The sequence below is a fragment of the Prionailurus viverrinus genome, chromosome E3 (assembly GCF_022837055.1).
Source record: "Prionailurus viverrinus isolate Anna chromosome E3, UM_Priviv_1.0, whole genome shotgun sequence".
Taxonomy (NCBI): domain Eukaryota; kingdom Metazoa; phylum Chordata; class Mammalia; order Carnivora; family Felidae; genus Prionailurus; species Prionailurus viverrinus.
The window spans coordinates 38,348,256-38,373,450 of record NC_062576.1 but is presented as its reverse complement, the minus strand read 5'-3'; the positions used below and the strand labels follow the sequence as shown (position 1 = coordinate 38,373,450).

The following is a 25,195-nucleotide window of genomic DNA, read 5'->3' as shown; positions in this document are numbered from 1 at the left end:
GGTAAGGGGTCCCCACCAGACTGAGAGATTTCCTTGAAGACATGGATAGGCATACCTAGCCCAATGCAGAATGTAGGCCCTCAGTAAATGTTGATGAATAAACACATAATAGGAGCTGAATAAGCATCTGTTGAATGAATGGAAACCTCGGAGATGTTCAATAAATGTTTATTGTTGAAAGTTTAAGGCACCAGATTCAGCCCCCCAAAAATTTCTTTCAGCAATTATCCTAGCTCAGACTACTATAACAAAATAACATAGATGGAGTAGCTTAAACAACACACATTATTTCCAACAGTTCTGGAGGCTGAAGTCCAAGATCAAAGTGCTGGCAGATTCAGTTCCTGGTGAAGACACTCTTCCTGGCTTGCAGATGGCTGCCTTCTTGCTGTAAGTTGGGGAACTTCTGGTTTAGTACTAGCAGGGGTGACGGTCCATAACACAGGAGAGGGGAACAGGTAGCAAAGGATGGTTGCTCAGAACAAGGACTCTTAGAGGGAGGAAGCCCAGGGTGATAGGAAGGGGGGAGGACACCCCCTCTTACCCACCTTTCACTAAGAAGGAGGAAGCCAAGCTTGGTGTGACTGCTATAGCAGGCGCTGCCTCCTGGAAAAGCACAACCCCCCACAAAAAATCCTTCCAGAGCCTTGCCCTCTCAGATGTCCTGCACCCCCACCCCATAACTTTTCTGATGGAGATAGTGTGTTATAACACAAGCTTTGGAATCAGCTCAGCTGAGACTGCAATCTGGACCATGTCTCTCACTAGCTTCTAAGACCTTGGCCCAGTTACTTCTCTGTGCCTCAGTTTCCTTCTCTATAAAATGGGAATAATAATAGGACACACCCTCAGGGTTACAGTGAATATAATAAAAGTGAGCCATCCAGTACAGAGAAAAAAACTCGTCTGGCTGAGAACTGGGGGTTTCTGGGTCGGGTCAGCCCCACCCATATTATATAGTTCTTCACTCTTGTGGAATTTGCAAAAGGCAAATTTAGGGGGTTATTGGCAGCTAAAGGGACTCCATCCGGGTCCTGCAATTGTGGACACTAGGTAGTGATGGCTAATATGTGTTAAGAATGTACCTCATTTAATCTCCAAAACAACCTTAGAAAGGAGCAAGGTGGGAAATCCCAGCTCAGAGTTCCAACTGCGAGCAACCTGCTTGTCCATGAAAACTAGTGTGTGTAGAAAAACATTGAGAAAGGCCCTCCCAGGGTGAAGGTTTCTTATGGTCAAGTGCCCCTCAAGGTGCAGAGGTCATTGGACTTACCTGGTCATTGGATTCAGGTCCTACTGGATTGTAAGAGTCTTACCCTGAGGGCAAGGACAGCTGAGGTGGTCACTCTTGTCTTCACTCTCGCCCCCCCCCCCCCCCGCATCCTTCCCCTCCCCCGCATCCTCCCCCTCCCTTCGAGGTCGAACAACACTTTGCCCCGGGATGCAAGGCCGCCCTGCGGGCAGCATAGTCGCGATCCCTGGCGCGCCGGGAGGGGGCGCTCTGCGGCCCTCAGCCTCCACCCCTTCCCACGCACCCGCTGATCCGCGGACCGCGAGAGTCGGCCCTTAACAGCCCCCTCCTGAAAGGTGCTAGGTCCCAAAGCTGGCCTGCCCCCAGGCCCATCGGCCAGCTAATGTTTAACCCGGTCTCGCTCCACATTATCCACACGAGGGAAATCGGGGTGGGGTGGGGTGGGGTGGGGGCAGAGGAGGTCACCTCTAAATCGCCACTCTTCGGCCTACAGGCCTTTCATGTATTACCCAACAGTTCATGAGCACCTACTCTGTGTCTATTCACATAAATCGTGAGTACCTATTATGTGTCCATTTATGCAACCGTCATAAGCATCAACTGTGTATCCATTTGCCTAAAATATAATAAGCATCTACCATGTGTCCATGCAAAAGTTTAAGAGCACCAGCTGTGTCCCTTTACGCAACAGTCATGAGCACCTACTATATGTACATTCGCTTAATATATAATGAGCACCTACCCTATGACCATCCGTTGCAACACGTCTTGAGCACCTACTAGGTGCCAAGCTCTGTACCAAGAGCTGAGGATGTTGCGTGATCAAGACCCACCGGCCTCGGGCTGTGGCGGGAGACAGCAGCATCAAATACACGAACGAAGGCGTAATGACACCCGGAGTTAGATGCCTCACCTATAGAGGATGCTTTTCGTCTCTTGGGCTCCTCAAGGCCAACTGTGAAGCGGCAAGGCTGGCCAATAGCAGGAGGACTGTTTTTGAACCAAGATTTGCCACCTGACAGCAGAGCAGCAGGAAGATAATTGGGCGGGGGCTCCAGATTGGCCCAAACAACACACATTCAGGAACTCAGAGCCTGGATTCAACATCAGGAGGGAGAAACAGCTTAGGCGGGTGCGGGTGCCGGGCTTTCGCACTCGCCGGCATCCACTCCCACCGCGCGTCCTAACCGCAGGCGCCGCCGTTGGACGCGGAAGGTCCCAGAGCGAGCAAGGACCCCGCGGCGCTCAGGCTGGGGATGCAGGTTGTCCCAAATGCTGGGACCAAGACTGGGGCCGAGCGGAAGCCAGGGCTGTTCCCGGCCCGACCTCGTCCTAATTCTACCGGGTGGGAAACTGAGGCCGAGGGCAAGGCGGGGACCAGCCCGGCGAGGGACGGGAGGGAGGGGCTCATCCCGGCCTCGAACCCTGGCTTGCGCCTCCCCGAATCCGAAGCCGGGGCCTCTGCCTGCCGGGCGCTGCCCGCGCGTTCCTGGAACTGGGCTGGGCGGAGAAATCAGGGCCTGCGGAGAGGCATTCCTGCCGCCCTCCCCGCCGCCCGTGGCCGCGGGGGGCCTGGCCAAGGTGACCCCGCGGGAGGGAGGCTAGGGGCCCCCGCCCCCTCGGCCGCAGGGACCTCCTCCATCTTCCCGGTCTTCGGGGCTTTTCCTCTGGGCCCGCACGCCCTCCCTCCGGTCATCAGCGCGCCCGCCCCCTCCCCGGGCTTCCCCGAGGGCGGGACATCCCTCCCACCCCCACCTCCCCGCCCCGCGCCACCCCCAGGCCACCTCCGGGCCGTGTCCCAGCGCTGCCCTCGGGCCGGGGGCGGGGCTGCGGGGGGGGGGTGACTCGGGGATGGGGCCGAGGAGGACGCGCGTCGCTCGGCCGCAGCCCGCCGCCCCCTCCCTCCCGGTGCCCGCTCCCCGCGGCCCCGCCGCCCTACCTCCCCTCCCCCGGCCCAGCGCCGGCTCCCGTCCGCCCCCTCCCCCCGACGCGCACGCCCCGCCTGGCAGCTGGCGCCCCGGGCCTGGGGCCGCGGCGGCGAAAGGGGTTTGCTGGGAGGGCGGGCGCGAGGGAACCAGCAGGGGAGGGAGGAGGGAGCGAGGCCGCCCCCCGCGCCCCTCCTCCTCCCCCCTCCTCCGCGGCTCGCCGGGCCCTCCTCCCCGCCGCCTCCCTCCTCCCTCCTCCCTCCCTCTCTAAGACATCCCCGCACGGCCCGGCCGCCGCGGCCACCTTCCCTGCCCGAGCTGCAGATGTGGCGGAGCGGCCGGGCGCCGGGCGGCCGTGCCAGGGGAGCCCGCGCCGCGTGAGCCTCGCGCCCCGGCCCCCGCCCGCCCCGGCCCCTCCCCCGCTCGCTCCCCCACCGCCCCCAGACCGCCGGAGCCCGCAGCCGGGAGCCCGACCGCCCCCGCCGCCGAGGTAGGAAGCCCCGCGGCGTCGCGCGGTGGGGATGGGACTGGGCGGGGGGGCTGGGCTGTCGCGCGGGGGCTGCGGGGGGCTGCGGGACCCGAGGGTCGCCTCCTCCTCCCGCGTCGGCGCCTCGCCCCGGGCCATTGTGAGCCCTCGCCGGGGCCCCTGCGCTCGCTCCCTCGCTCCCTCGCTCGCGCGCTCCCTCCCTCGCCGGCTCCCCGGCCCCGTCCCTCCGTCTCTCCGTCTTTCTCCTCCCTCCCTCCCTCCCTCCGTCCGGAGGCCGGGCCGAGCCTCGGCCGGGCCCTGGGCGGGAGCAAACTTCGGCGGGGAAGTTGGGCGGCCGCGGTGGGGGCGCGCTGCGGGGTGAGAGGGGGCCCCCGGAGCCTGGGCACGAAGTTGTCTGGGGCAGCCGGGCAGCCGCCCCTTCCCACGGCTGCGCTGGGGCTGTTTCTAGGACGGGGTTTGAAAGGTGTCTCCTCCCTTGTCCCGGAAAGTCTCCCCCCTGCTGCCCCTGGCCAGCCCCGGCCCTTCCTGGGGGGGCAGGGGAAGGAAGGCGTCCCTGGGGGTCAGGACAGGGGGTACTGCCGCGTCAGGACTGGGACACTGCAGTCCTGTATGGCACTTTTTCATCCACCGCCGCCCAGAGGGAAGCAGAAGAGCCTGGCAAAGTGATGAGGGCAGGGGTATCCAGCCGGCCTGAAGGAGGGTCTGAAGGGAGTGGGGGAGGGGTGAGGCAGGTGCATCCCGAGGGAGGGAGATGCCGGCACCCTGCTTCCCCGCAGGCCCCCTGGAGTGGGGCTGGAATCCAAGCTGGCACCTGGAGCCCCTGGCACTCTGCCCTGGCCAGTCGGGTACTCAGGCCACAGCAGGGCAGCATGCCGCCTGTCCCCGGGGCCAGGAGGGCCCGCCTGGCCTGGCCACCCCCAGGCGGTGATGGTTGCAGGGATCCTGGCCCTGCCCTGGGGCTTGGGAAGCGGGAAGAGATCCTGGGAGGAGCCCTGGGCCCCCGGCCATCACAGCCTGGGATCTTGGCTCTGAAGGGAACGCTTGACACCAAGGGGGCAGCCAGGGAAGCCCAGGACCTGGCCAAGGCCTGGGCTCTCATCGTGGCTCTTGGTTTAGGCCAGGGACAGGAGCCGAGCTGTGGTCTTTAGAGGCAGCCATCCTGAGGGTCTCACACGCCTGGTCCTGGCATCCTGGAGGAAAGGTGGGGCTTCGCTGAAGCTAGAAAGCAGCTAGGAGAATTCTGCGCCGCTCCCCGCCCCCCCCCCCCCCCCCCCCGGCCTTCCTCAGCTCCCAAACGCAGGGAAGGGGAGACTGGCCCCTAAAGTCTGCCCACCCACCCAGCCCTCTCCAAGCCCTACTCCTTGTGCCACAGTGCCACAGCTGTTCCAGCCCAACCCACACATCCCTCCATCCCTCCCCGTGACCTCGGAGCCTTCCCCCCTCTGCTCCTCCTTCTCCCCTCTGGGTCTGGGCTGGGCCTCCCAGCTGGCCCTGGCCCACTCTGGGGGAGGGGCTGCACCTGGGGAGCCCTTCCCAGGACACCCCTCTCCAAGCTCCAGCCCAGCCCATTTTACAACCCCCCACCAGAGCTCTATTTGGCCCTCTCTGCAACCAGCCAAGCAGAGGCAGATGCCAGGGAGTTGGGGCACAGTTTATGGGGGTTGGGGACCCCTTGGAAGCAGCCCTGTTTTCCTTAGCTCCTTACCCTCCCCCTCCTTTCCGGAGCTGCCATTAGCGCTGACCCTCTGACCCCTAGTGCCTGCCCGCCCTTCCCTGTCTGTGACCTTTGACCTTTGGTGTTAAATCCCTCCAGCTGGGGCTCTTTGGCCCTTGGGTGACCCTGGCCCAGGTCCCCTGGGGGGCCTCTCCCTGCTTCTGGCTCTCTAAGCAGGGACACCTGCCAGTCCCTCCCTCACTGATGGGGAGGGGGTGCCCCAGAAAGCCAGACAGTGAGTCACCCCACTTCCAGGCACCACTGCTTTTGGAGTCAGTGGCTTTGGGGGATTCGCTGGAGCCAGGCCACAGCCTGGAGGATGAGTGGGAAAAGCCCCTGGCCTGGGAATCTGATGTCCTGGATTTGAGTTTTGGCCAGGCCACCAACTCCCTGGGGTCCTTGGGCCGGCTCCTCCCCTTTCTGGGTCTCAGTTTCCTCATCTGCAAAACCAAGAAAGAGGTCAGACAAGGTGAGCTTCCCGAGCTGGAGTCCCTGAGAAGACTTGGTGGGGGGGGCGGGGACTGAGAAGGGGGGGTCAGGCCAACAAAAGCCAACTCTCAATTATCCGTGGGTGGAGCCAGTATGAATAACTGGATGCCACAGACATCCAAAAACCTCATTTCAAACAATCGTGTGAACCGCGTCCCCCCAAAGCTTTTGTTGTTTCTCAAAAGCCAGCTGCAAACGGGTAGCCACAGCAATGCTTTCAGCCTGGGCTCCCCTTGCTGGGAGTGCCCTTGGAGGGCACACTGGCCTGCAGGAAGACAGAGCTCTGCCAGGGCCCCTCCTCGGGGCCTGTTGGGGAGCCTAGACCCCTCTCAGCCACACCTTGCGGCCCCCACTCTCCTCTCCCCTCCTTCCCTGGCCTGGCCTTGGCCCCAGGCGGTGGGAGTGTCTTCTGCCACCTAATCCTCCCAGGGTCTGAACCGCGGTATAGAAGGAAGAATGTGTTTTCCCATGTGCATTTTCAGCTACCCTGACTTGCCTGGAATCCGAATTTCCCACTTGGGCGAGGGGGTGGGGACGGGGTGCCGGGCAGAGTTTGGGGCAATCCCAGAATGAGGGAGGGTGGCGACAGCTGTGGCTGGGGGACCAGATGTTGGGGCTGGGGCCTGCAGTTAAGCTCTTTGGGAGGCATTTGGGGTGGGGCCCTGGTGCTGGGAGGCACATTGGGGTTTGAGGGGACAAGATGGCTGCCCTCACCTCTCCTCTGCCGCACCGGATGCCTCTCCAGGTTGTGTCCCAGGGGGAGACTGTGGAGGCCCCTCACCCGAGTGGGGAACTGGGCTTGCAGTGGAGAGGCCCTGGGCCGGGTGGAATAGGGGCCCTGCTTTTTCCGAGGCTGCCGAGAAGCCTCCCTCTATTCAGGATTATTTATTGTTCAACCCCTTCCTCCATTCAGGGTTATTATTGTCATTTTATATTTCACACAGATGACTGAGGCCAGAGGGTGACCCGTGGAAGGTGCCAGGTGGTCCCCCCACCTTAACCCAGAGGTGGGGAGTGTTCCTGGCGGCTGAGGGGGCACCTAAGGGCCAGCCAGAAAGATGCAGATCCTACGTGCCTGGTTGCTTCCCTTGTGAAAGGGTCATAGAAATGGGCGGCCCGGACATATGTCTGGGATTTCACCTCTCTGAGATGGGACACATAGCCTTTCCCCAGCCTGCCACCTAGCCTGGGTGTGGGGGACCACAGCTTTTGCAAGGCCCTTGGGACACATCTGCCCCAGTGGCTCCAGCATCACCCTGGTGAATTCTGATTCAGGTGGAGATAGGGGCAGGGACTCAGCATTTTCAACGTCTCCTAGGATCTCTAGTGCTCTGCTGACTGGCTGGGGTTGAAGCTTTGATGCCAGAGCAGGAAAGGATGTGCTGCTAGGGGTTCCTCTGTAAGGCCTCAGCCTAGAAAAGTCCCAGGTTTGTCTCTGGGTTCCAACTCCGCCCTCGAAACCCCTGCTGTCGCTGCAACTAATAAAAATATGCCAGCTTCGGTCCCTGGGGAGGTGGGGGTGGGATTGGTGAAGTGGATGGGGGATAGAACTTCACAGGGGGAACAACTCCCTGAAAAAATCAGCACAGTGCCTCCAGTGGCCCAGCGAACTTTGCAGGTGTTGACGTTTGTCCCCTGAAATTGCATTAATCTTGTGAGGAGGATCCTGTGCTCACTATTTCACAAGTGAAGGGACTGAGCTTAGGATGGACAAGGGCCAGTGGGCCTCTGGGCCCGAGTTCCCAGGTCTGCCATGGCTGGGGGGAGGGCTATCTTGTGGCCGGTTTCCCAGCCTGAGATGAGAGGGGACCCTGCTCTTGAGGGGAGCTGAAGCTGGCCCCAGCAGCTGTGGACAATGGGCCCCAAGACTCCACCCTTTCCCGGGCACCCTTCTGGCCTTAGCTGCAGACCGCTCTACGGGGCAGGTGAGGTCTGGCCCAGGTCCATAGGGGTCCCCGGCCCTTCTTCCCATTCCAGCTCTGGTGCTATGGGACCCTCCCAGGGTGGGGTCCTCCAAACAGCTGGTCCTGGGGGAGCCTTGGAGGCCTGACCTCCCATGCTGGCTAGGATGCTTCTCTCTAAGCTCCCTCAGGCTAGGCAGGGCGGAAGCTTTGGCTCTGGGCATCTTGAGGGGCGGGAGCTCTGGCCTTCTGCTCCTTCTCCCCCTCCCAGATGGGTTGGAAGGTTCTGGTTAACTGGTGGTCAGGCTGGGAGGAGCCTGGGGGGCACAGGGATGTGAAGTGATTCCAGTGTTGGGGTGGGGGGAGGACTTCCCATCTGCTCCAGATGCCCCTGGTGGGGGATGGGCTGATGGCCTGAGAATCTTCCAGTAGGGGTGAGGGGAGAGGCAGGAGCTTCCTCAGGCCCTTTGTCTTCAGTGCCTGGGAAGCCAGGTAGTACTCGCCACAGGGAGGGCCCCACTATGGAGCATGTGACATATGTGTGTACACGTACTCCCGCCTTGGCAGATGGCTGTCTGGGGAGGGGACTGACCCGGCCCCTGGCCCCCTCCTCCAGTCATGGCCAAGGGCGGGTGGGAGGCTACAGAGGCCCCAGGAGACTGCTGAGCTGCCTGAGTCAGCCCTGGGAAAACAATCCTGCCCAGCTGACAGGAGGGTCTTGTCTCCTTTGCACAAATGCACTCACAGGCTAGTGCCCCGCTGGGACCCTGGGAGTGAGGAGGCTGCCGGTGGGGGCTGGGTGTGTGTGGGGGGGGACTGAAACTCAGAGATTTGAGGGCTTGGCCTGGGGTCACTTGGGGTCAGGGAGGGACAGAGGGGGACTAGAGCCTAAGACCGTCAGGCCCTGGCCCCGGACATGCCGGTTCAACCAGGGAATCCCTTCAGCTCCACTCCTGTCCACCCCCACCCCCATCCCCTGCAGGGGCATGAGGGCATGACGTGGGGGCAGCTGCGTCCGGAGGAAGCCTCTCTCCCTCCCTTCTCCCCATCGTCCATCTGGGTCTGGCTGGCAAGTCCCAGCCTGCCTGAGCCATTTCTCCCCTGGGCTACTGCCTCCTGCATCCAGAGCCCCCCAACCCCCATCCCCACACTTGCGGGCTGACTGCCCCTGAGCTGTGATGTCCTCCTCCCCCTAGGCTGTGGGGCCCTCCATTGTCCTGTCTGTTCTAAAGTCCCCCCCCACCCCCAGTTCTGTCTGCTTGCCAGCCCCACCCTCTTTCAGGCCAGGCCCCCAGCACCACCTCAGGATACCTAGTGGTCACCCTGCATGGTCCTAGGAGCGGACATGGGCTCAAAGGAGGCCAGGCCCGGGAGGCCCCTACTCAGTGGATGTTTCCCTTTGGGTTTGAAGACCCCCCAGCTTCTGGACTTGCTCGTCTGCCCAGAGTGAACAAGTGGGGAGGGGCGGGGGCAGCGGTGGCAGGGAGGAAGGAGGGGGGAGGAGTCCAGAGTTCAGCGCAGGGCCCCTGCTGTGCCTGCTCGAAGGCAGCTCTGGGGTGGGTTCTATGTGGGCACCGGGTGGAAGTGGCAGCAGAGAAGCTGGGGGAGCTAGGCCCTTCCAGTCATCCCAGCTGAACCAGGGCACTGCTGGTACCCCGTCCTTGTCCAGGTCTGCTCCCGGGTCCTTTGCCCTGGACAGGGAGAAGGAACCCTCTGTGTCAAGGCCCAGGCCCTGCCCCTCACCTTGACCTTGGGCCAGCCACTTCCTGCTTTGAGCCTCAGCCCCTCCATACGTACCCAGCTCACCTGGCTGGTGGGTACCACAAACGGAGTCATTCACTCAGGAGACGGTCACTGAGTGCCAGGTGTTCAGGAAAAGCAGAGGGCAGGTGTGTTGGTGCTGTTCAGGGAGTGCTTAGGGTGCTGGGGCTCCAGTTCACTTTAGGCCAGCCCTCTCCCTTCCTGGGTGGGGAAACTGAGGCTCAGAGCCTTGCCCACGTCAGAGTGGGGCAGGCCTGTTTTCTGGCTCTGCACCCCCAGCACTTTGTATCCCTGCCCCGTTCCCGATGGTGGAAGGAGTGAGCTCGGTGTGGGGGCTGTGGTCTGTCTGTTCCGTGAGGCCATCACCTGCAGTGGTCTGTCTGTTCCATGAGGCCGTCACCTGCTCTAGGACTCCCTTCTTGGAATGAGGCTCTGAATGACAGGTGCAGGGGTAAGTGCCTGGGGCCAAAGGTCGGGGGGCAGCGCATATGACACTCTGTGTGTGGGCCAGGCACCCAAGGTGTGCTCAAGCACCGTTCACACTGGGGCGTCTGAGTGGCTCAGTCAGTTGAGCATCCGACTTCAGCACAGGTCATGTTCTCATGGTTCATAAGTTCAAGCCCCCTCTATCAGTGAGGAGCCTGCTTGGGATTCTCCCTCTCCCTCTTTCTCTGCCCCTTCCCCAACTCACGCTCCCTTTCTCTCTCTCTCAAAATAAATAAACTTAAAAAAAAAAAAAGCTGGTAACATTGTGGCAGTAGTGAGGACTTGGACCCCAGATGAATGTGGCAGGCAGCACAGGGCCGCTACAGGGCTGGAATGTTTCCCTCAGCAGCCTGGGGACAGAAGTAGGTCCTCTGCTCAGCTGTCCGGCACCTGGAAGAACAGCCCATGTACAGCTGCAAGAGTCTGCCGTTGGCCAGGGTGAATCAGGAAAGACTTGCTGCAGGAAGGGGCAGGAGGGGGCGGGTAGCTGGAGGAGAATATGCGAATGTGGAAGGTTGTCACCAGAACCTGGCACCCAAGAGGTGAGCAAGCATCGAGCTCGTGGGAGAAAGGGAATCCTGAAAAAGGAGGTGCTGCAGGGAAGAGCCTGGGGACAGGAGCCTCTGGGCTGGAAAGAAAGAGGGCACTTTCTGTGTGGAACACTCTGTGGCTCCCCGGTGCCCTCCAGGTCCTGGCCCAGCCTCCCTCTTGGGCCCCCTCTTCTGGGTGAGGCAGGTTTGCTGAAGGTCAGCCGGTGCCACCCCCCAGGCCTCTGCAGCATTGGGCCCAGAAAGCGTGTGGGCTTTGGGGCCTGGAAGTGAACCCCAAGATGTGCTCCTTATAAGCTCTGTGACCTCAGCAGATGACTGAAGCTCTCAAAGCCTCCACCTCCCTCTCTGGGAAATGGGAAGGGTAACAGCCAAATTGCAGGGCCGGGAGGGTGTATGGAGATGGTGAGCGGGCGGCAGACTGGCCTGTCTGGCTCTCAGAACAAGTTAGAGGGCCCCTGGGTGGCTCCGTTTGTTGGGCGCCCAACTTTGGCCCGGGGCGTGATCTCATGGTTCATGAGATTGAGCCCTGTGTCGGGCTCTGCTGACAGCTCAGAGCCTGGAGCCTGCTTTGGATTCTGTGGCGCTCTCTTTCTTTCTCTCTCTCTGTCGCTACCCTGCTTGTGTTCACTCGCACTCTCTCTCTCAGAAATAAATGAATAAACTTAAAAACAAAACAAGTTAGGTTGTGACGCTCCGTCTGCCCCACCACTTCGCCCCACATCCCCTCTTCTCGGGAGCAGCCCACCCCAAGCCTGCCCCCACTGAGGTCGGGGCGCCCTTCATCCTCGCTCACCTGTGGGCCCCAGAACTGAGTTGGGTGGAGGGCCTGGTGTTGGAATGCGTAACTGAGCGATGGGGTAAATGAGGCGGAGGGAGGGAAGGGCCAAAGTCCAGCTCGCCTTGCCCGCCTCTGCCCGCAGCTGGCAGGTGCTGTTCAGTGGACCTGGTGCTCATCCCAGGGTAGCGGGAGGGATGGGCCGTGGGCAGGAGCCCCTCCCCCCCCCGCCCCCCAGACTCGGGAGGTACTCACTGGGTTGTCTTGCAGCCAGACTCAGTTGGGGAAGTGCAGGGTTTCCTTCCCTTTCGGGACTGGGCCTCATCCCCGCTGCTCCTCCTCACTCCTGGGTCCCAGCCCCTGACGCCGGTCCCGTGCTATGTCCTGTGTGTATGGTGTTAGAGCACAGGTGTGACACGCATGCATATGCCTGTATGTCCGGGTGCACTGGGTGCCCGTCCATGTCCTATGGGACACTGGCCGTTGCCTTTCCTGGCCCCAGAGGGTTCTGGCGGGGTGCCCAGCCCTGCCTGTCCACCATGAGTGGCAGTGCTGCCTAGCAGGGCCTGGCCTCCTCCTGCCTAGGCCTCAAAGGGTGTGTGTCCCTGTCTGGCTCCCCCAGCCCCATGCCAGCCCCTCCCAGGGATTTGGGCAGCCTGGGCCCAGCCCTTCCCTTCCCAACCCCGGGGGCGGGTGTGGGGGCTGCTTGGCGGGCTTGCCCCTGGCTGAGGCCCAGGTGCAGGCAGTGCTCATAGCCCCAGGCACCCCCCCCCCCTTACCCCGCAAGCTGGGCAGACAGGAAAATACCAGACATAGTTGTGCAAAGGTGGCTGCAGGCGGGCGGGCAGTAGGGGGTGGAGGCTGTGAGATGGGGGCCTAGAAGCCACTAGGCCTGGGGGGCCTGTGTGCCAGGCTGGCTCTCGCAGCTGGGCAGGCCAGCACATCTGTGTGAGTGTGCACATGTGGGCCGGGCCCGTGTGGGAGTTGCTCCTCCTTAACCCCCCAGCCTGGTGGCACTGGGGAAGGAAGTGCATCTTCTGGGAAGCCAGGACTGGTGAGGGGCGTTGCTGGTGGGGGAGCCAGCTGTGAGCCTTCCAGCTTCAGCACTGCCTGAACTATCTGGGTGAGCTTGGCAGGCCAAATGATTGCATGGGGCACCCCCAGCCCAGAGCCAGGAACAAGAATCTTCAGGGCTACTGGTTGCTGGCACCTCCCATGTACCAAGTGCTGGGCCAGGCTCTCCCTGCGGGGCGTCTCGAGCCCCCACCTTCCCTAGTGAGCTGGGCACCTTATATTGTACCTATGTTTCCACCCAAGGCTCAGAGGGGGCAGCAGGGACCCATGTGAGGCCCCACAGCAGGGGTGGGAGCTCAGGGGACTGGGACCAGCTAGCCTGGCTCTGGGTAGCACTATCTAAACATGCCGGAGTGAGGATCCTGGCACACACTCCTGTTCAGGTGCTGCCCAGCTGAGGGCTTTCTTGAGGCCCCCAGAGCTGAGGGCAGAGACCTCATCCCTGGCGGGGTCACTTGGGGCACTTGCACTCCCACCTGGGTGGGGTCTGCCCACCCAGGGGAGTCTGGGGGGGGTGATGGAGGGGGCTGGCTGAGGGCCCACCTTGGGTGGGGGAGGGCCCTGCCTGCTGAGTGAGGTTCCCAGGGAGGGCAACCCCCTTGCTCTTCCAGGAAGTACTGCCTGCCCTGGCCCCTCTCCCGGGGCCTGCTGCTAGAGGCCTCAGGATAAGCCCCTCCCCTGGGTCCCGGGAGGAGGCCTGCTCCTTCCTGGACCGCACACCGCCTCTCCAGGGCCTCCCTCCGTCTCTGATGCAGTCAGGCTCTGGAAGGTGGCTAGGGTCAGCTGTGGCCACTCCACAGGACAGCAGAGGCCTGAAGCTTTCTAAGAGGCACAAGCTTGTTTAGTTGCACCATGAAATGAAGGCCATGTGGGCCCAGGTGAGAGTGAGACTCTGGTGTCTCTGGGTATAGCGGGGATGATCATGATCCCCATTCAGCTGTCCTCACAGCTCCAGACCAGCCAAAGCTTGGAGGTTTCATCGATGGTGACAGTTCATTCAACAAGTCTGATCAAGCACCTACTATGTGCCCAGCACTGTTTTAACTGATGATTATTACATAATAATGGGAGACATTAAGAAATTATAGGATGTGTGCATCATTACCCAAAACCCAGTGAGGGGTGTCTTATTACTATTACTGTCATCCCATTTCAGAGGTGGGGACAATGAAGCTCAGATGGGGAAGTGACTTGCCCTAAGACACATGGGCAGGAAGTAGCAGAGCCAAGTTGGAGACCCAGGTGGTCTGACCCGTACTTGGAGTGTGCTCTGCTGCCTGGTCAGGAAGGGGGGGTGCTGAGACATGGGCTCTGCCCCTGCCCCCAGCCCCTACTGCGGGGCTGCCAGGAGGGTGGAGCTCTTGGCCAGAGCAGGGAGGGAGCCGGAGCAGTTCCCAGGAATGTGGGGCCGTTTGCTTTGGCAGCATATCTGCCCTCAGCTCTCCAAGCCTCCCTGTGCACCACCCCCCCCACCAGAGTTGGCCCCTCCAACGCCCACCCACTGCTGCTGCCCCTCTAGGCTCTGTACCTAGCTCCCACAAACCCCTGGGCAGGGAGGGTGTGCCCAGCTGGAGCACCTTTGCCTTCCCCCGCCTCCCCTCCCCCAGTGAGCACAGGAGGGGCCAGTAGTGAACATGGGCTTCTGGACTCACCTGGGCAAGAAAGCCAATCCTTCCACCGACAAGCTGTGTGACCTTGGACAGGTCACTTAATCTGAGTTTCAGGTTTTGCATCCGTAAAATAGAGATGACCAGCACCTGCTTTAACAGGTGCTGGCTTTTTGCCTCACCACCAACAGCTGGCTGTTGGTCCTGTTGTAATGTAATATTCGCTCATGGCTTGCAGTGGGCTTGCTTCCCCCTCCAGCCCTCAGTTTCCCCATTTATGAGAACAGCATGTTGATAGTGATGACCCAGTCACCGAACACCAGGGAACCCATGGAGCAAGTGGTGGGGGGGGGGGGGGGAGGGACTTACTTCCCCTTTTCATGAGATATCAAGAAAGCCACTGGACTTTTGAGAGGTGCATCTTGGGCCCTTGTCCCTAAACTCTAGCTAGATGGGCATGGTTGACCAAAGGGCAGCTTCAGGACTGCCTTGGGAATAAGGGGTAACTCTTACATGGCCCCAGGCTGCTGTGGCGTGCGCAGGGAGAGCCCCCAACGTACAGAGAGTTCTGACCTCTCTCTCTCTCCTCTCTCTCTCTCTCTCTCTCTCTCTCTCTCTCTCTCTCTCTCTCTCTCTCTCTCTCTCGCTTCGGCAAGGAGCCCCTGAGAGCTTCTCAGGGTGGGTATGCCTAGCTATCCCCTCCACCCACACAGGCACCCCTCCAAGCTCCCCGGCCAACCAGCCGCCCTCCTCCAAGGAGGGAAGGAGGGGCTTTATCCACAGCAGAGTCCAGCCCACTCCCGAGCCTGGTGAGCTCCAGCCTCAGTTTCCCCATGGTCGTCGTGGGCATCTACTCCCAGTAGGGGTTTTAGAGGGTTCCAAGAATCCATGGACAGCCGGTGCCTGACACATGGTAGGTGTTGGACGGATGCTGACCGCCCCCCACCCCCAACCAGCGTGTGTCCCACCCCAGGCCACAGCTCCCTGGTGGAGTCCGTTTCCCACCCCCCCCCACCCCGCCCCCCGCGCTCGCCCCGCCCGCCGCGGGTGGGCTCGGCCGCCAGGTAGGCCGGGCCGGGCGGGGGCGCTCGCCTGGCGCTGCAGCTGGGGGCCGTCTGCGCGCGGCGGCCGGCGGGCGCACAATAGCGGCCATTGTCTGGGCCGGGCCGGCGGGGCGGGCGCGGCGGGCGGGGGCCGGGCCCCGGGGGGTCCCGCGCGGCCCACCCTCGGGGTGACCCCCGCCCCGCGGGGAGGCCGGCCGGGGTCCCGCGCCCGCCCCGCCGCCCCGGTGGTCCCCGCGCCGCCCCGCTTCCTCCAGCTCCCTGGGCTCTAATTAGTTCCTTGCGCAGCTGGAGCAGCGGCGCGGCGCCCGGCAGCGCGACCACCTCGGCGCCGCCTCTCTGCCCGCCCGCCCGCGGGGAGGGGGTCGCTCCCGGCAGCCCGGACGCCGCGTCGCTGCCCCGCTGTTGCGGGCTCCGGGCTCCGCCACTGGTTCCGCAACTCGCCTGCTCCCTCCGAGCCGGGCACGTCACCCCTCGGAGCGTCCCTGGCCGCCTCTGGGAAACGGGTCGGGGGCCCGCTTCCCCAGCCCACCTGGTTGACCAGAGCGTCGAATCGGGTGCTGGCGTGGCTGGCCTCCGGAGGTGATCACGGCGTCAGCCCCCAGGGTTCCAGGCCATGCCGACCGCCTCAGAATCCCGGGAGCGTGCCACCCTGGCTCTCACCTTCCCCACTCCACGCAGCCCCGGAACAAAGAGCAGAGCCCCAGTTCAGAAATGGCCCCTGCAAGCTGGGGTGGGAAGTGGCAGGGGACACCTTGAGGCTGATCAAGGTCAGGACGGAAGACCGGTCATGGGGGTCTTCTCCTTGGTGTGGGACCACCTTTCGGAGGAAAATTCTGGGTGGGGCCAGCCTGGGGCTGGGTGTGCTGGGAAGTGTGGGCTTGTGGGGTGGCTTTTTGCTCCTTCCCCAGGAGTGGGGGGCTGGGCTTCTGGGTTGGGTTCTGGCTTCCATCCAGATGAACCCCTGCCTCTGGGGGCAGAACCCAGTGGCAGGAAGTGTGTGTGTGTGTGTGTGTGTGTGTGTGTGTGTGTGTGTGCGCGCGCGCGCGCGCGCGTGCACGCAGGAGGTGGTTCTCTGGGGACTGAGCCTGCTGATTAAGGGGGCTGCTGGAGTCCCTACTCCCACCTTGGGTGCTGTGCTTGCCCGGCTGTGGGAAACAGGCTCCTCTAAGGGCCCTCCCCAGTTCTAGGTTGAGGCAGTGACTCCCGCAGGTCACTGCGGGACCCACAGGTTAGGGCCCCTCCCTGGACCCCTTCTGGCCTGGGGCAGAAGCAGATGCCAAAGGATGTTACCTGGGCAGGGTTACCAATGGAAGTGTCAGTTTGAGTTCCCAGTTTCCAAACCATCCTGCCCTCATGGTCCCCTTCTCCAGAAGGTCCAGTTAGTGGTGGGGGATGGAGACAGAGGCTGTGGGGAGGCCTGTGGCCCTAGGCCAGCTGAAGGACCAGGCCACCAGCCCTTCCTGGCTCCTGAATTCTTAATCAGCATAAATATTTACTTCCTTCCTCCCCATCCAGGCTCCCAGCACAGAGGAGCTTCAGGGAGGTTGGACTGGGCCTGTGTCTAAAAATAAACAGGTGGAGGGACAGGCAGACACACAGACAGACATAACTGGGGGAGGGGGGTCAGGCAGAGGGCAGCTCCCTGTCCAGCCAGAGGGAGAATGGAAGGGGCCCAGATCCATCCATCACTGTCACTCACCCACCTGCCCACTTTGGGTCTGGGACTCCTAAAGGACAGGGTGGCAGCCTGATGCCAGCCCTGCTTGCATCACTGGGAGTCCCTGGCCCTACATGGCCTGGGGGGCAAATCCAGACAGATCTGACTGCTCCCACCTGATGCAGTTTAACTGGGACAAGTCAAGTCACAGATGGGGCCCCACCACCAAGTGCAGCTGCCCTTCTGTGAGCTCTGCTATCAGCCATGTGCTGGTGGGGTCTTGGGATGTCCTAGAAGCAGAGGGTCCTAATCGAGGGAGGGGGCTGCCTTGTTCCCTGTGTGTTTGGAGGGTTTTGGCAGACGTGGAGCATGTCAGTGCAGACACATGAAAACAGAGAAAACTGTTTTAAGTTGCTGAGGTGCCTGGCCTGGAAAAAGGATGAGTGGGGACGTGGGGGCTGCCTTCCTCCTTCCTGCTGCATCAAGCAGGTCTGCACATGTGTGGGCCACTCCGATTCCCAGGCAGAGACTGACAGACACTGAAATATACGGTCATTTACCATGTGGTGGTTACAGGGATGTCTTGTGTTGAATTATGCAGACGTGGATTTGGTGAATGATGTAGAGTGTCTCACAGTGTTAGCTTGTTCAGCAGATAGATTTTCAGGGTGTGATCCTCTCAATGAACAAATGCAAGGAAACACTTTTGACCACATGCGAAAGGTTGCCCCTGGAAAAAGGTTGAGTTTGGAATAGAGAGTTGATCTTGCTCTCCTGTCATTTGTACGTGAAGAAAATGACACCATTGAGAATTTGTAAGGAAGTAGTGAAAATAACAGCATGAGAACTTACAATAAAAGAATATCATCGCCACTGAAAAAGTGTGTGTGTGTGTGTATATATGTGTGTGTGTATATATATATATATATAATTATTAATCACCAGCGCTGGTCCACTTCCCTCCAAACCCTGTCCCTGGCTAGCCTGCCTGGATCACAGTCCCCAGCTGCCCCCTGGTGGCGGCCCAGAGCCCTCTGGGTCCCAGGCCCATGGGCACCTCTCTGGACCTCACCTGGGAGACAAGGCCACCTGTCTGCACCCCCATCCTTTGGGCCAGGTTTTGCAGCTTGCCCGAGACACACTCTCAGCCTCCTTCCCTTGCAGGTGGTCACAGCTGCCTGGGCCCAGCACAGTGGGCCCTTGGCAACTGGTAGCTAAGGGACCACTCCCGGCTGCCTTGGAAGATACTTGTTGCTCTTCTGGTCTGGTTCTGGGTCTTCAGGCTCAAACCGGGCATGTGATCCCGAGAACTTTTCCCTTGGTCAGAAGTAACCTTTGGGACATGGCTGGCCATTTCCAGGGAGATCTGGCCTGGAACCTGGTAGTTCTGCCACTTTCTAGCTCTGTGACCTGAGGCAGTGTCTCTAAAACTCAGTTTCATGGCTGAATGGACTCTCTGAGCTTTGCCTCCAGAAAAGACCTGAGGGCAGCGGACATGGAAGCTGTCCGTAGGTGGTTGGCTCTCCTTCTGCCCCCTGGACCAGAGCCACTCAGAGGGCCTCCCTTCCCAGGGAGATGGCCTTCACACTGCGGGACATCCATGCTCCGTCCCCTGTGGGCTTCAACGGGTGCAGCCCGAGGAGAAGCCTGAGGTCACAGTCTCACAACACAGCTCCTGTCCTCTCCCAGGTTCCTGCCTGAAAACCAGCTTGGGATCCCCCCGCTGCCTGCAGCCACCTCCTACCCAGCCCCCCATCACCATGCACTCCTTGGACGAGCCGCTCGACCTGAAGCTGAGCATCACCAAGCTCCGGGCGGCGAGAGAAAAGCGTGAGAGGGCGCTGAGTGCAGTCCGGCACCGAGCTCTGCACAGGGAGCTCGGCCTGGTGGACGACAGCCCCACCCCAGGCTCTCCAGGCTCCCCGCCCTCAGGTACAGCACCCCCGGTAGGCAGGGAGGTCTCGGGTCCCAGTGAAGCTGTGGCAGTGGGAAGAATATCTAGGGTGTGTCCACCAGGATGTCCACAGCCCCTAGCAGCTTTCAGCCTAGAGCTCTGTCCATTTATCCTTAGCAGTTTGTCTCTGGAAGTGACATTGTCCCCAGGGGGAGGCAAATGACCTGCCCAGTTCATGAAGCTGGCACAGCAGAGCCAGGATTCAAACTAGGCCTCCGGGAGGACACAGAGGGGCCGGTAAGGGGGGTGGGGGGGCAGTGGGCAGGGGATTCACAAGTAGTGACAAGGCCCTGTGACCCAACTCCTGGGCTCTGAGGTCAGGTCAGTAGAGATTTGGGACCGAGCCCAGCAAGATCTTCTCAGGGGGTGCTTGGGGGCTCAGGACTCCCATTCTGCCTCCACTGAACCCTGAAAACCCGACCTACCCATGTGAGCTGTAAGGCTCTGGAGGCATCCTGGCCCCAACGCCTGGTGTTCCAGAAGGGAGCAGTGAATCAGGAAGGGGCCCAGGAAAAGTCCGAAAGGTCCCTACCTACCAGTATGACAGGAAGCCAGGGGTCTGGCCTCAAGTTCCTGTTCAGTGGGTACTTTCCACTCTTTATCTTGACCCATGTCTGAACTCTCATGGTGATGCGGGCCACGTTGGTCAGGTATGCAGCCTGCTGCTAGATGCGTGGGGTCCCAGGGTGGTCCAGGGGTGTGAGGGTGGCATCTGCTTCCAGGGTCGTGGTGGGAGACTCACAGGACCCTCAGCCCCAGCACCTCTGAACAGTGTTTCTCTCTTAGGCTTCCTGCTGAACCCCAAGTTCCCCGAGAAGGTAGAGGGACGCTTTTCGGCTGCCCCTCTGGTGGACCTCAGCTTGTCACCGCCATCTGGGCTGGATTCCCCCAATGGCAGCAGCTCGCTGTCCCCTGAGCGCCAGGGCAATGGGGACCTGCCTGCAGTGCCCACCGCCCCGGTGAGGAGGGCATAAGGGCTCTGGAAAGAGGTGTATTGGTTTCCTGGAAGGGACCACAAACTGGGTGGTTTAGAACAACGTAAATGTATTATTCTGTCACAGTTGTGGAAACTAAAGTCTGAAATCGAGATCTCGACAGGGCTGTGCTCTCTCCCAAGGCTCTGGCAAGAATCCTTCCTCGCTTCTTTCCAGCTTCTCTTGGCTCCCGGTGTTCCCTGCCTTGTAGCTGTGTCACTCCAATCTCTGCCCCTCTGTTGTGTCTCTGTGTTCAAATCCCCCTTTCTCTTATGAAGACATCAGTCACTGGATTTAGTGCCCCCCAATCCAGTATGACCTTGACTGCATCTGCAAAGACCCTATTTCCAACTAAGGTCACACCCAAGGTACAGGGGGCTGGGACTGGGACATGTCCTCATGGGGGACACAACCCGCCACAGGAGACAGGGGTGGTGGGGACCTGCTGGCCCAGCAGGGCGCGCTGACCAGCTCTGTCTCTCCCCTCTCCCCCTAGGACTTCCAGCCGCTGCGCTATCTGGATGGCGTCCCCAGTTCGTTCCAGTTCTTCCTGCCTCTGGGCTCCGGGGGGGCCCTGCACCTGCCTGCTTCCTCCTTCCTCACCGCCCCCAAGGACAAGTGCCTCTCACCAGAGCTACCCCTGCCCAAGCAGCTGGTGTGTCGCTGGGCCAAGGTGAGTGGGGGGGTGGCCAGGAAGACCGGGGTCAGTGTGCACAGCCCTGCGTAGACTCAGAACCTTCCCCGGCCCCGCAGTGTAACCAGCTCTTCGAGCTCCTGCAGGACCTGGTGGATCACGTCAACGACTACCACGTCAAGCCCGAGAAGGACGCAGGGTACTGCTGTCACTGGGAGGGCTGTGCCCGCCACGGCCGCGGCTTCAACGCCAGGTGAGGGAGGGCGAGAGGGGGGCCGGGGGAAAGGGGCTCCGGAGTCCCGCGAACTGAGTCGAGGTCCCCCCCCCACTCCCTCCCCCCCCCCCCCCCCCCCCCCGCACCGTGCCCTCCCTGGAGCAGGTACAAGATGCTCATCCACATCCGCACGCACACCAACGAGAAGCCACACCGCTGCCCCACCTGCAGCAAGAGCTTCTCGCGCCTGGAGAACCTGAAGATCCACAACCGGTCGCACACAGGTGAGTGGCTGGGCCCGGGGCAGTCAAGGGGTGAGGGACGCATCTCACTGTGCAGTTGTCGCTTTGCGAGTGCCACTTCTGGGCGAAGCCTCTCCCGCGGGTCCCCTCTGCATCCGCCCTTGGGGCACAGACACATCTCCAGGCGCCGCACTCAGAGGCACTCAGCACCGTTGTTTGTGAGGCTTTGTGAGGCGGCGCGTGCCTCCTCCTGGCTCTGCCCAAACACACGGTGGGGCCAGCCTGGTGACACGCCCACATACCTGACTTTAAATTTCCCAACCACCAAAAAAACCCATCCTCATTGCCGCATTACACAAAGTACAAAGGAAAGAAATGAATTGCAATGACGTATTTTCTCAAACCCGATATATTAAAAGACTGTCAATGAGACATTAGATTTTGCACGAAGTCTGTGGAATCACAATCTGGTGTGTATTCCCTCCCCCCCAACCCCGTGTGTTTTACGCTCACAGCACAGCTTGGTTGGGGCCGGCCACACTGCAAAGGCTCAGAGCCTAGAAGTGGCTCCCCGACCGACGTTTAGTAAATGTGGAGGCGTTTTCCGGAGCCCGAGCCGGAACACAGCCCGGCGAGCTTTCCTGCAGCGCTCACGGTGGGCCACGTCCCAGCAGGGTCTTCCTGGAAGTGTGGAAGCAAATGTGTGGTCCTGCCGGTGGAGGTGGTCGCTGTCACCCACAATTTGAAGCACGGGACCGAGGCCGAGGGCACACCACCAGGCCGCAGGCAGGGCTGGGGTGTGACCAGGGACCAGGCCGGCTGCTCAGCGCCTGTGCCCTGCTGTCCCCAGCTGGGAAGAGATCTCGTGCCAGGTGCCAGGGACGCCACCACTCTCCGGGAGCTCTCTGGGGCCGGGGGGAGGGGGGGAGTGTGGAGGCTGGGCTGGGGAGAGGCCCCTCACGCCGGCACTGCCCTGCAGGTGAGAAGCCCTACGTGTGTCCCTACGAGGGCTGCAACAAACGCTACTCCAACTCGAGCGACCGCTTCAAGCATACGCGCACCCACTACGTGGACAAGCCCTACTACTGCAAGATGCCCGGCTGCCACAAGCGCTACACGGACCCCAGCTCGCTGCGCAAGCACATCAAGGCCCACGGCCACTTCGTGTCTCATGAGCAGCAAGAGCTCCTGCAACTGCGCCCGCCCCCCAAGCCACCGCTGCCCACCCCCGATGGCGGCCCCTATGTCAGCGGAGCCCAGATCATCATCCCCAACCCTGCTGCCCTTTTTGGAGGCCCCGGCCTGCCTGGCCTGCCCCTGCCCCTGGCCCCCGGCCCCCTTGACCTCAGCGCCCTGGCGTGTGGCAATAGCGGGGGCGGTGGGGGTGCAGGGGGCATGGGCCCCGGGCTGCCGGGCCCAGTCTTGCCCCTCAATCTGGCCAAGAACCCGCTGCTGCCCTCACCCTTTGGGGCTGGTGGACTGGGCCTGCCTGTGGTCTCCCTCCTCGCTGGCTCCGCTGGCGGTAAGGCCGAGGGGGAGAAGGGGCGCGTGGCAGTGCCAGCCAGGTCTCTGGGCGTGGAGGGCCGCAAGACACCCCTCGAGAGGACTGAGAACAGCCGCTCCCGGCCGAGCCCTGACGGACTCCCCCTGCTGCCGGGCACCGTGCTGGACCTGTCCACGGGCGTCAGCTCGGCGGCCAGCAGCCCAGAGGCACTCGCTCCGGGCTGGGTGGTCATCCCTCCAGGCTCCGTGCTGCTCAAGCCGGCTGTGGTGAACTGAACCCGCCTGGTGGACAGCTACCTGCGGCCCAGCTAGGAGCTCCCGGCCCCCTGCCCCCGACGAACAGAAACTCTTCTGCGAAATAGCAATAATGTCCTCCTGCCCCTGGGGCCTGGTTGGCTGTGTCCCCCAGGCAGACCCAGCCCCAGACAAGCTGGGCAGCAAGGATGGTGCTAGAAGGTCACTGGTGGTGTCCCAGGCTCCGGAGGGGAAGCTGGTCCTGCTAGCCAGGGAGAGCTGTGCTCCTGGGTGCTGAGGCCTCGCTCACCTCCAGCCCACCCCCTGCCCTCTCCTTCACCTAGTCCTCAGATGCCCTGGCTCTCCACCATCCTCCCTCATTCAGGACCTCCCTCATCCAGTCACCAGCCTGGGTAGGTCACCTGCCCCCTCCCTGCCATGACCACCCGCCAGCCATGTTCCCGTCCTGCCTAGCCTCTCTGGGCCCCTGCTCTGGGGGCTTCTTGGACCCCTTTCCCTCTGGCCCACCCTCCAGAGGGAGAGCAAGACAGACGCAGGCAAAGCCACAGGAAAAAGCCACCTTATCCCTATGACAAGGCGCCTCCAAACTCCGAGAGGGAGGCCCGCTCTGCCAGCTGCCCCTCACCACTAGCCTGTCCGGAAAGAGCCAGCATGGAGGGTCAGCTCCTTGTCCAGGCTGGACACTCTCCCAAGTGAGGGGCCCATTGACCACTCACCTGCCCCTTCACTACTGGGCCTTCTCCCTCTCCTTTCAGGGAGCCCTGGGGATGTGGGGAGCAAAGCCCTAAGCGAGGAAGAGAGATGCCAGGACCTTGGGCCCTTGCTTGGCTCAGGGGGCAAGTGGGACCAGGATTGGCCCAGGGCAGTGCCACTCCGCACAAGGGACCATGGAAGCTTGCAGGGTGTCAGGAGATGGGAGGCTGGCTGGGGACAACCCCAGGCTAGGACACAGCCCCAATTCTGGGGGTGCCAAGTCACAGCCAGCACACAGGAGGGGTAGGGCTCCAGGCCAGTGCTGGGCATGGGACCTTTCCAGAGGCCATGGACAGAAAGCCCCGGGCTTGGGGGTGGTAAAGCGAACCGGGATGGCCATGGGAGGGCCCCAACTCTGTGCCTGGGGAGGGGAAGCTGGAGGAAGGTGCCTGGATTTAAAACATGATTGTTTCCTTTGGCTTTGGCTCCTCCCAACTGAGCCTCTATGCTAGAGGTACCCCCCGCCCCCCACTTTCACTGGCATGGGCCAGAATAAGCTAAGGATGCTGGTGCTCCATATGCCCTACAGCCCACAGCCCAACCCTAGCAGGCCTTGGGGCCGCAGCACATATGCTTTCCCCACCCTGAGCCCCTGCTGTTCCTCCCTGGAGGTGGCCTGGTGCCACCTGGGAGGTGCTGGCCTGGCAGTCAGGACTTCTGGCTCCAAGGCCTGCCCGGTCCTTGGCCACATGACCAAGCACTCCATTCCCCTGCTGTAGGACTGGGAGCTGCAGGCCAGCAGCGGGGTGGTTAGCAAGCCTGCAGACCCCACCCTTTCCTGGACTGCCCTTCTGTCCTAGAGGGGTCACCCTGACCCGGCCTGCCCTGACAGGGCCTCGCAGTGCTGGCTCTGCCCCTTGAAGGGGCTGTGAGCAAAGCAGGAGGGAGCTGGTCTCCTTTCTTCGGGCCCCACCCAGGACCCAGGCCTTAAATCCCCAGTTGGGGGTGAGGGGTTTGAGACTCAAGCCCAGGGAGCAGAGGAACAGGGCACTGGAAGGTGACATTAGCATGTGACTCGGTGATAGACCAGGCTCGAAAGGGCTGGTGTACGTGTTGTTGTTGTGGGTTTGTTGTTGCACATTCCAGGATATCAGTATTTTAACAGGTTCTAAGTGCCTTTCTATCGTAGCTTATGTTTTTCCTCCTCTTGGCTCCATTGCTGTTAGCATAGAGTTTAAAAAAAAAAAGAGATAAGCTAATGACTATAACAATATATTCCTCCATGTGAGAGGAAGTTTATAAAGAAACAATAAAATTGAGTTGCAAAGACAGTTTCTGTTTTGGCCGTGCCACGAGCTGAGCCACCCTGCTTGGGAACCATCCTGTGCCTGGTTTGGGTCACCCACCCCCAGAACGCAGCACCCAGAAGCCCTGTTCTGGGGCTTCCTTCCCACCCTGTGGGTGCCTCGGGGAGGGAGCGGCCAGAGGGGGCAGGTGCTGAGGGAGTAGACATGGAAGATTCTAGATGACGCAGAACCTGGTCCTACCACCACCTGCTGTGACCCTGATAAGAGCCTTAGTTCTGGGAAGACACAACTTGTCCATTGAGAGTCTGGCAAAGGCTTCTCTCTCTACCTGTACTGGAGCATTCCACCCAGATTCCAGAGATGCTAGAGTCAAACCCAGCTCAGGGAGAGGTTGCCTGTGACTGAGCCGTGGGCCTGGGGCTCTGGACCCGGTGGGAAGGGCTAGGGCAGGCCTGAGGGCGGGGATGCTCATGGCAGGAGGGGCCTGGCACTGGAGCTGTGAGGGCAGGAGTGGCCCTGTCCAGTACGTGACAGCTCAGCAGGCAGGGCAGGGCTGGGCTGGCTTCTTGCCAACCTCACCCACCCCAGCCCTGTGGGGTGTCAAAGTCATTTTAACAGGGATGTGGTACTACTGGCTTCCCCCCTCCCTGCTGGCAGGAAGAGCAGTCTGCCTTCT

General features: G+C 61.4%; 1 protein-coding gene and 1 long non-coding RNA gene across 4 annotated transcripts; one reads left to right on the top strand and one right to left on the bottom strand.

Moving 5' to 3' along the window:
• Window positions 1–152: 152 nt before the first annotated feature.
• LOC125154638 (uncharacterized) lies at window positions 153–3,361 on the bottom strand. The gene is made up of 4 exons (XR_007147863.1): window positions 1,995–3,361; window positions 1,274–1,317; window positions 549–606; window positions 153–417 (listed from the first exon to the last, which is right to left on the bottom strand). It is a non-coding gene; the product is annotated as an uncharacterized LOC125154638 (long non-coding RNA).
• On the top strand, window positions 3,326–25,093 carry GLIS2 (GLIS family zinc finger 2). Of its 3 annotated transcripts, none has more exons than XM_047839159.1 (8): window positions 3,326–3,667; window positions 18,433–18,675; window positions 19,484–19,656; window positions 20,168–20,344; window positions 20,425–20,558; window positions 20,685–20,803; window positions 21,436–21,633; window positions 21,741–25,093. In XM_047839159.1, the coding sequence occupies exons 2-8, from the start codon at window positions 18,504–18,506 to the stop codon at window positions 22,538–22,540; spliced, it is 1,773 nt and encodes a 590-aa protein (XP_047695115.1). In that variant the 5' UTR covers window positions 3,326–3,667; window positions 18,433–18,503; the 3' UTR covers window positions 22,541–25,093. The 3 variants fall into 3 exon arrangements, with proteins under 3 accessions (XP_047695115.1, XP_047695114.1, XP_047695116.1); XM_047839158.1 differs by lacking the exon at window positions 3,326–3,667 and adding an exon at window positions 14,915–14,935; XM_047839160.1 differs by lacking the exons at window positions 3,326–3,667; window positions 21,436–21,633 and adding an exon at window positions 14,917–14,935.
• Window positions 25,094–25,195: the final 102 nt, after the last annotated feature.

Coding starts and splice junctions, on each gene's coding strand:
- GLIS2 (XM_047839159.1), top strand. CDS start 18,504: ATGCACTCCTTGGACGAGCCGCTCGACCTGAAGCTGAGCATCACCAAG. Junction 18,676..19,483: donor TCCAGGCTCCCCGCCCTCAG/GTACAGCACCCC, acceptor TTTCTCTCTTAG/GCTTCCTGCTGAACCCCAAG. Junction 20,804..21,435: donor CCACAACCGGTCGCACACAG/GTGAGTGGCTGG, acceptor ACGTCCCAGCAG/GGTCTTCCTGGAAGTGTGGA.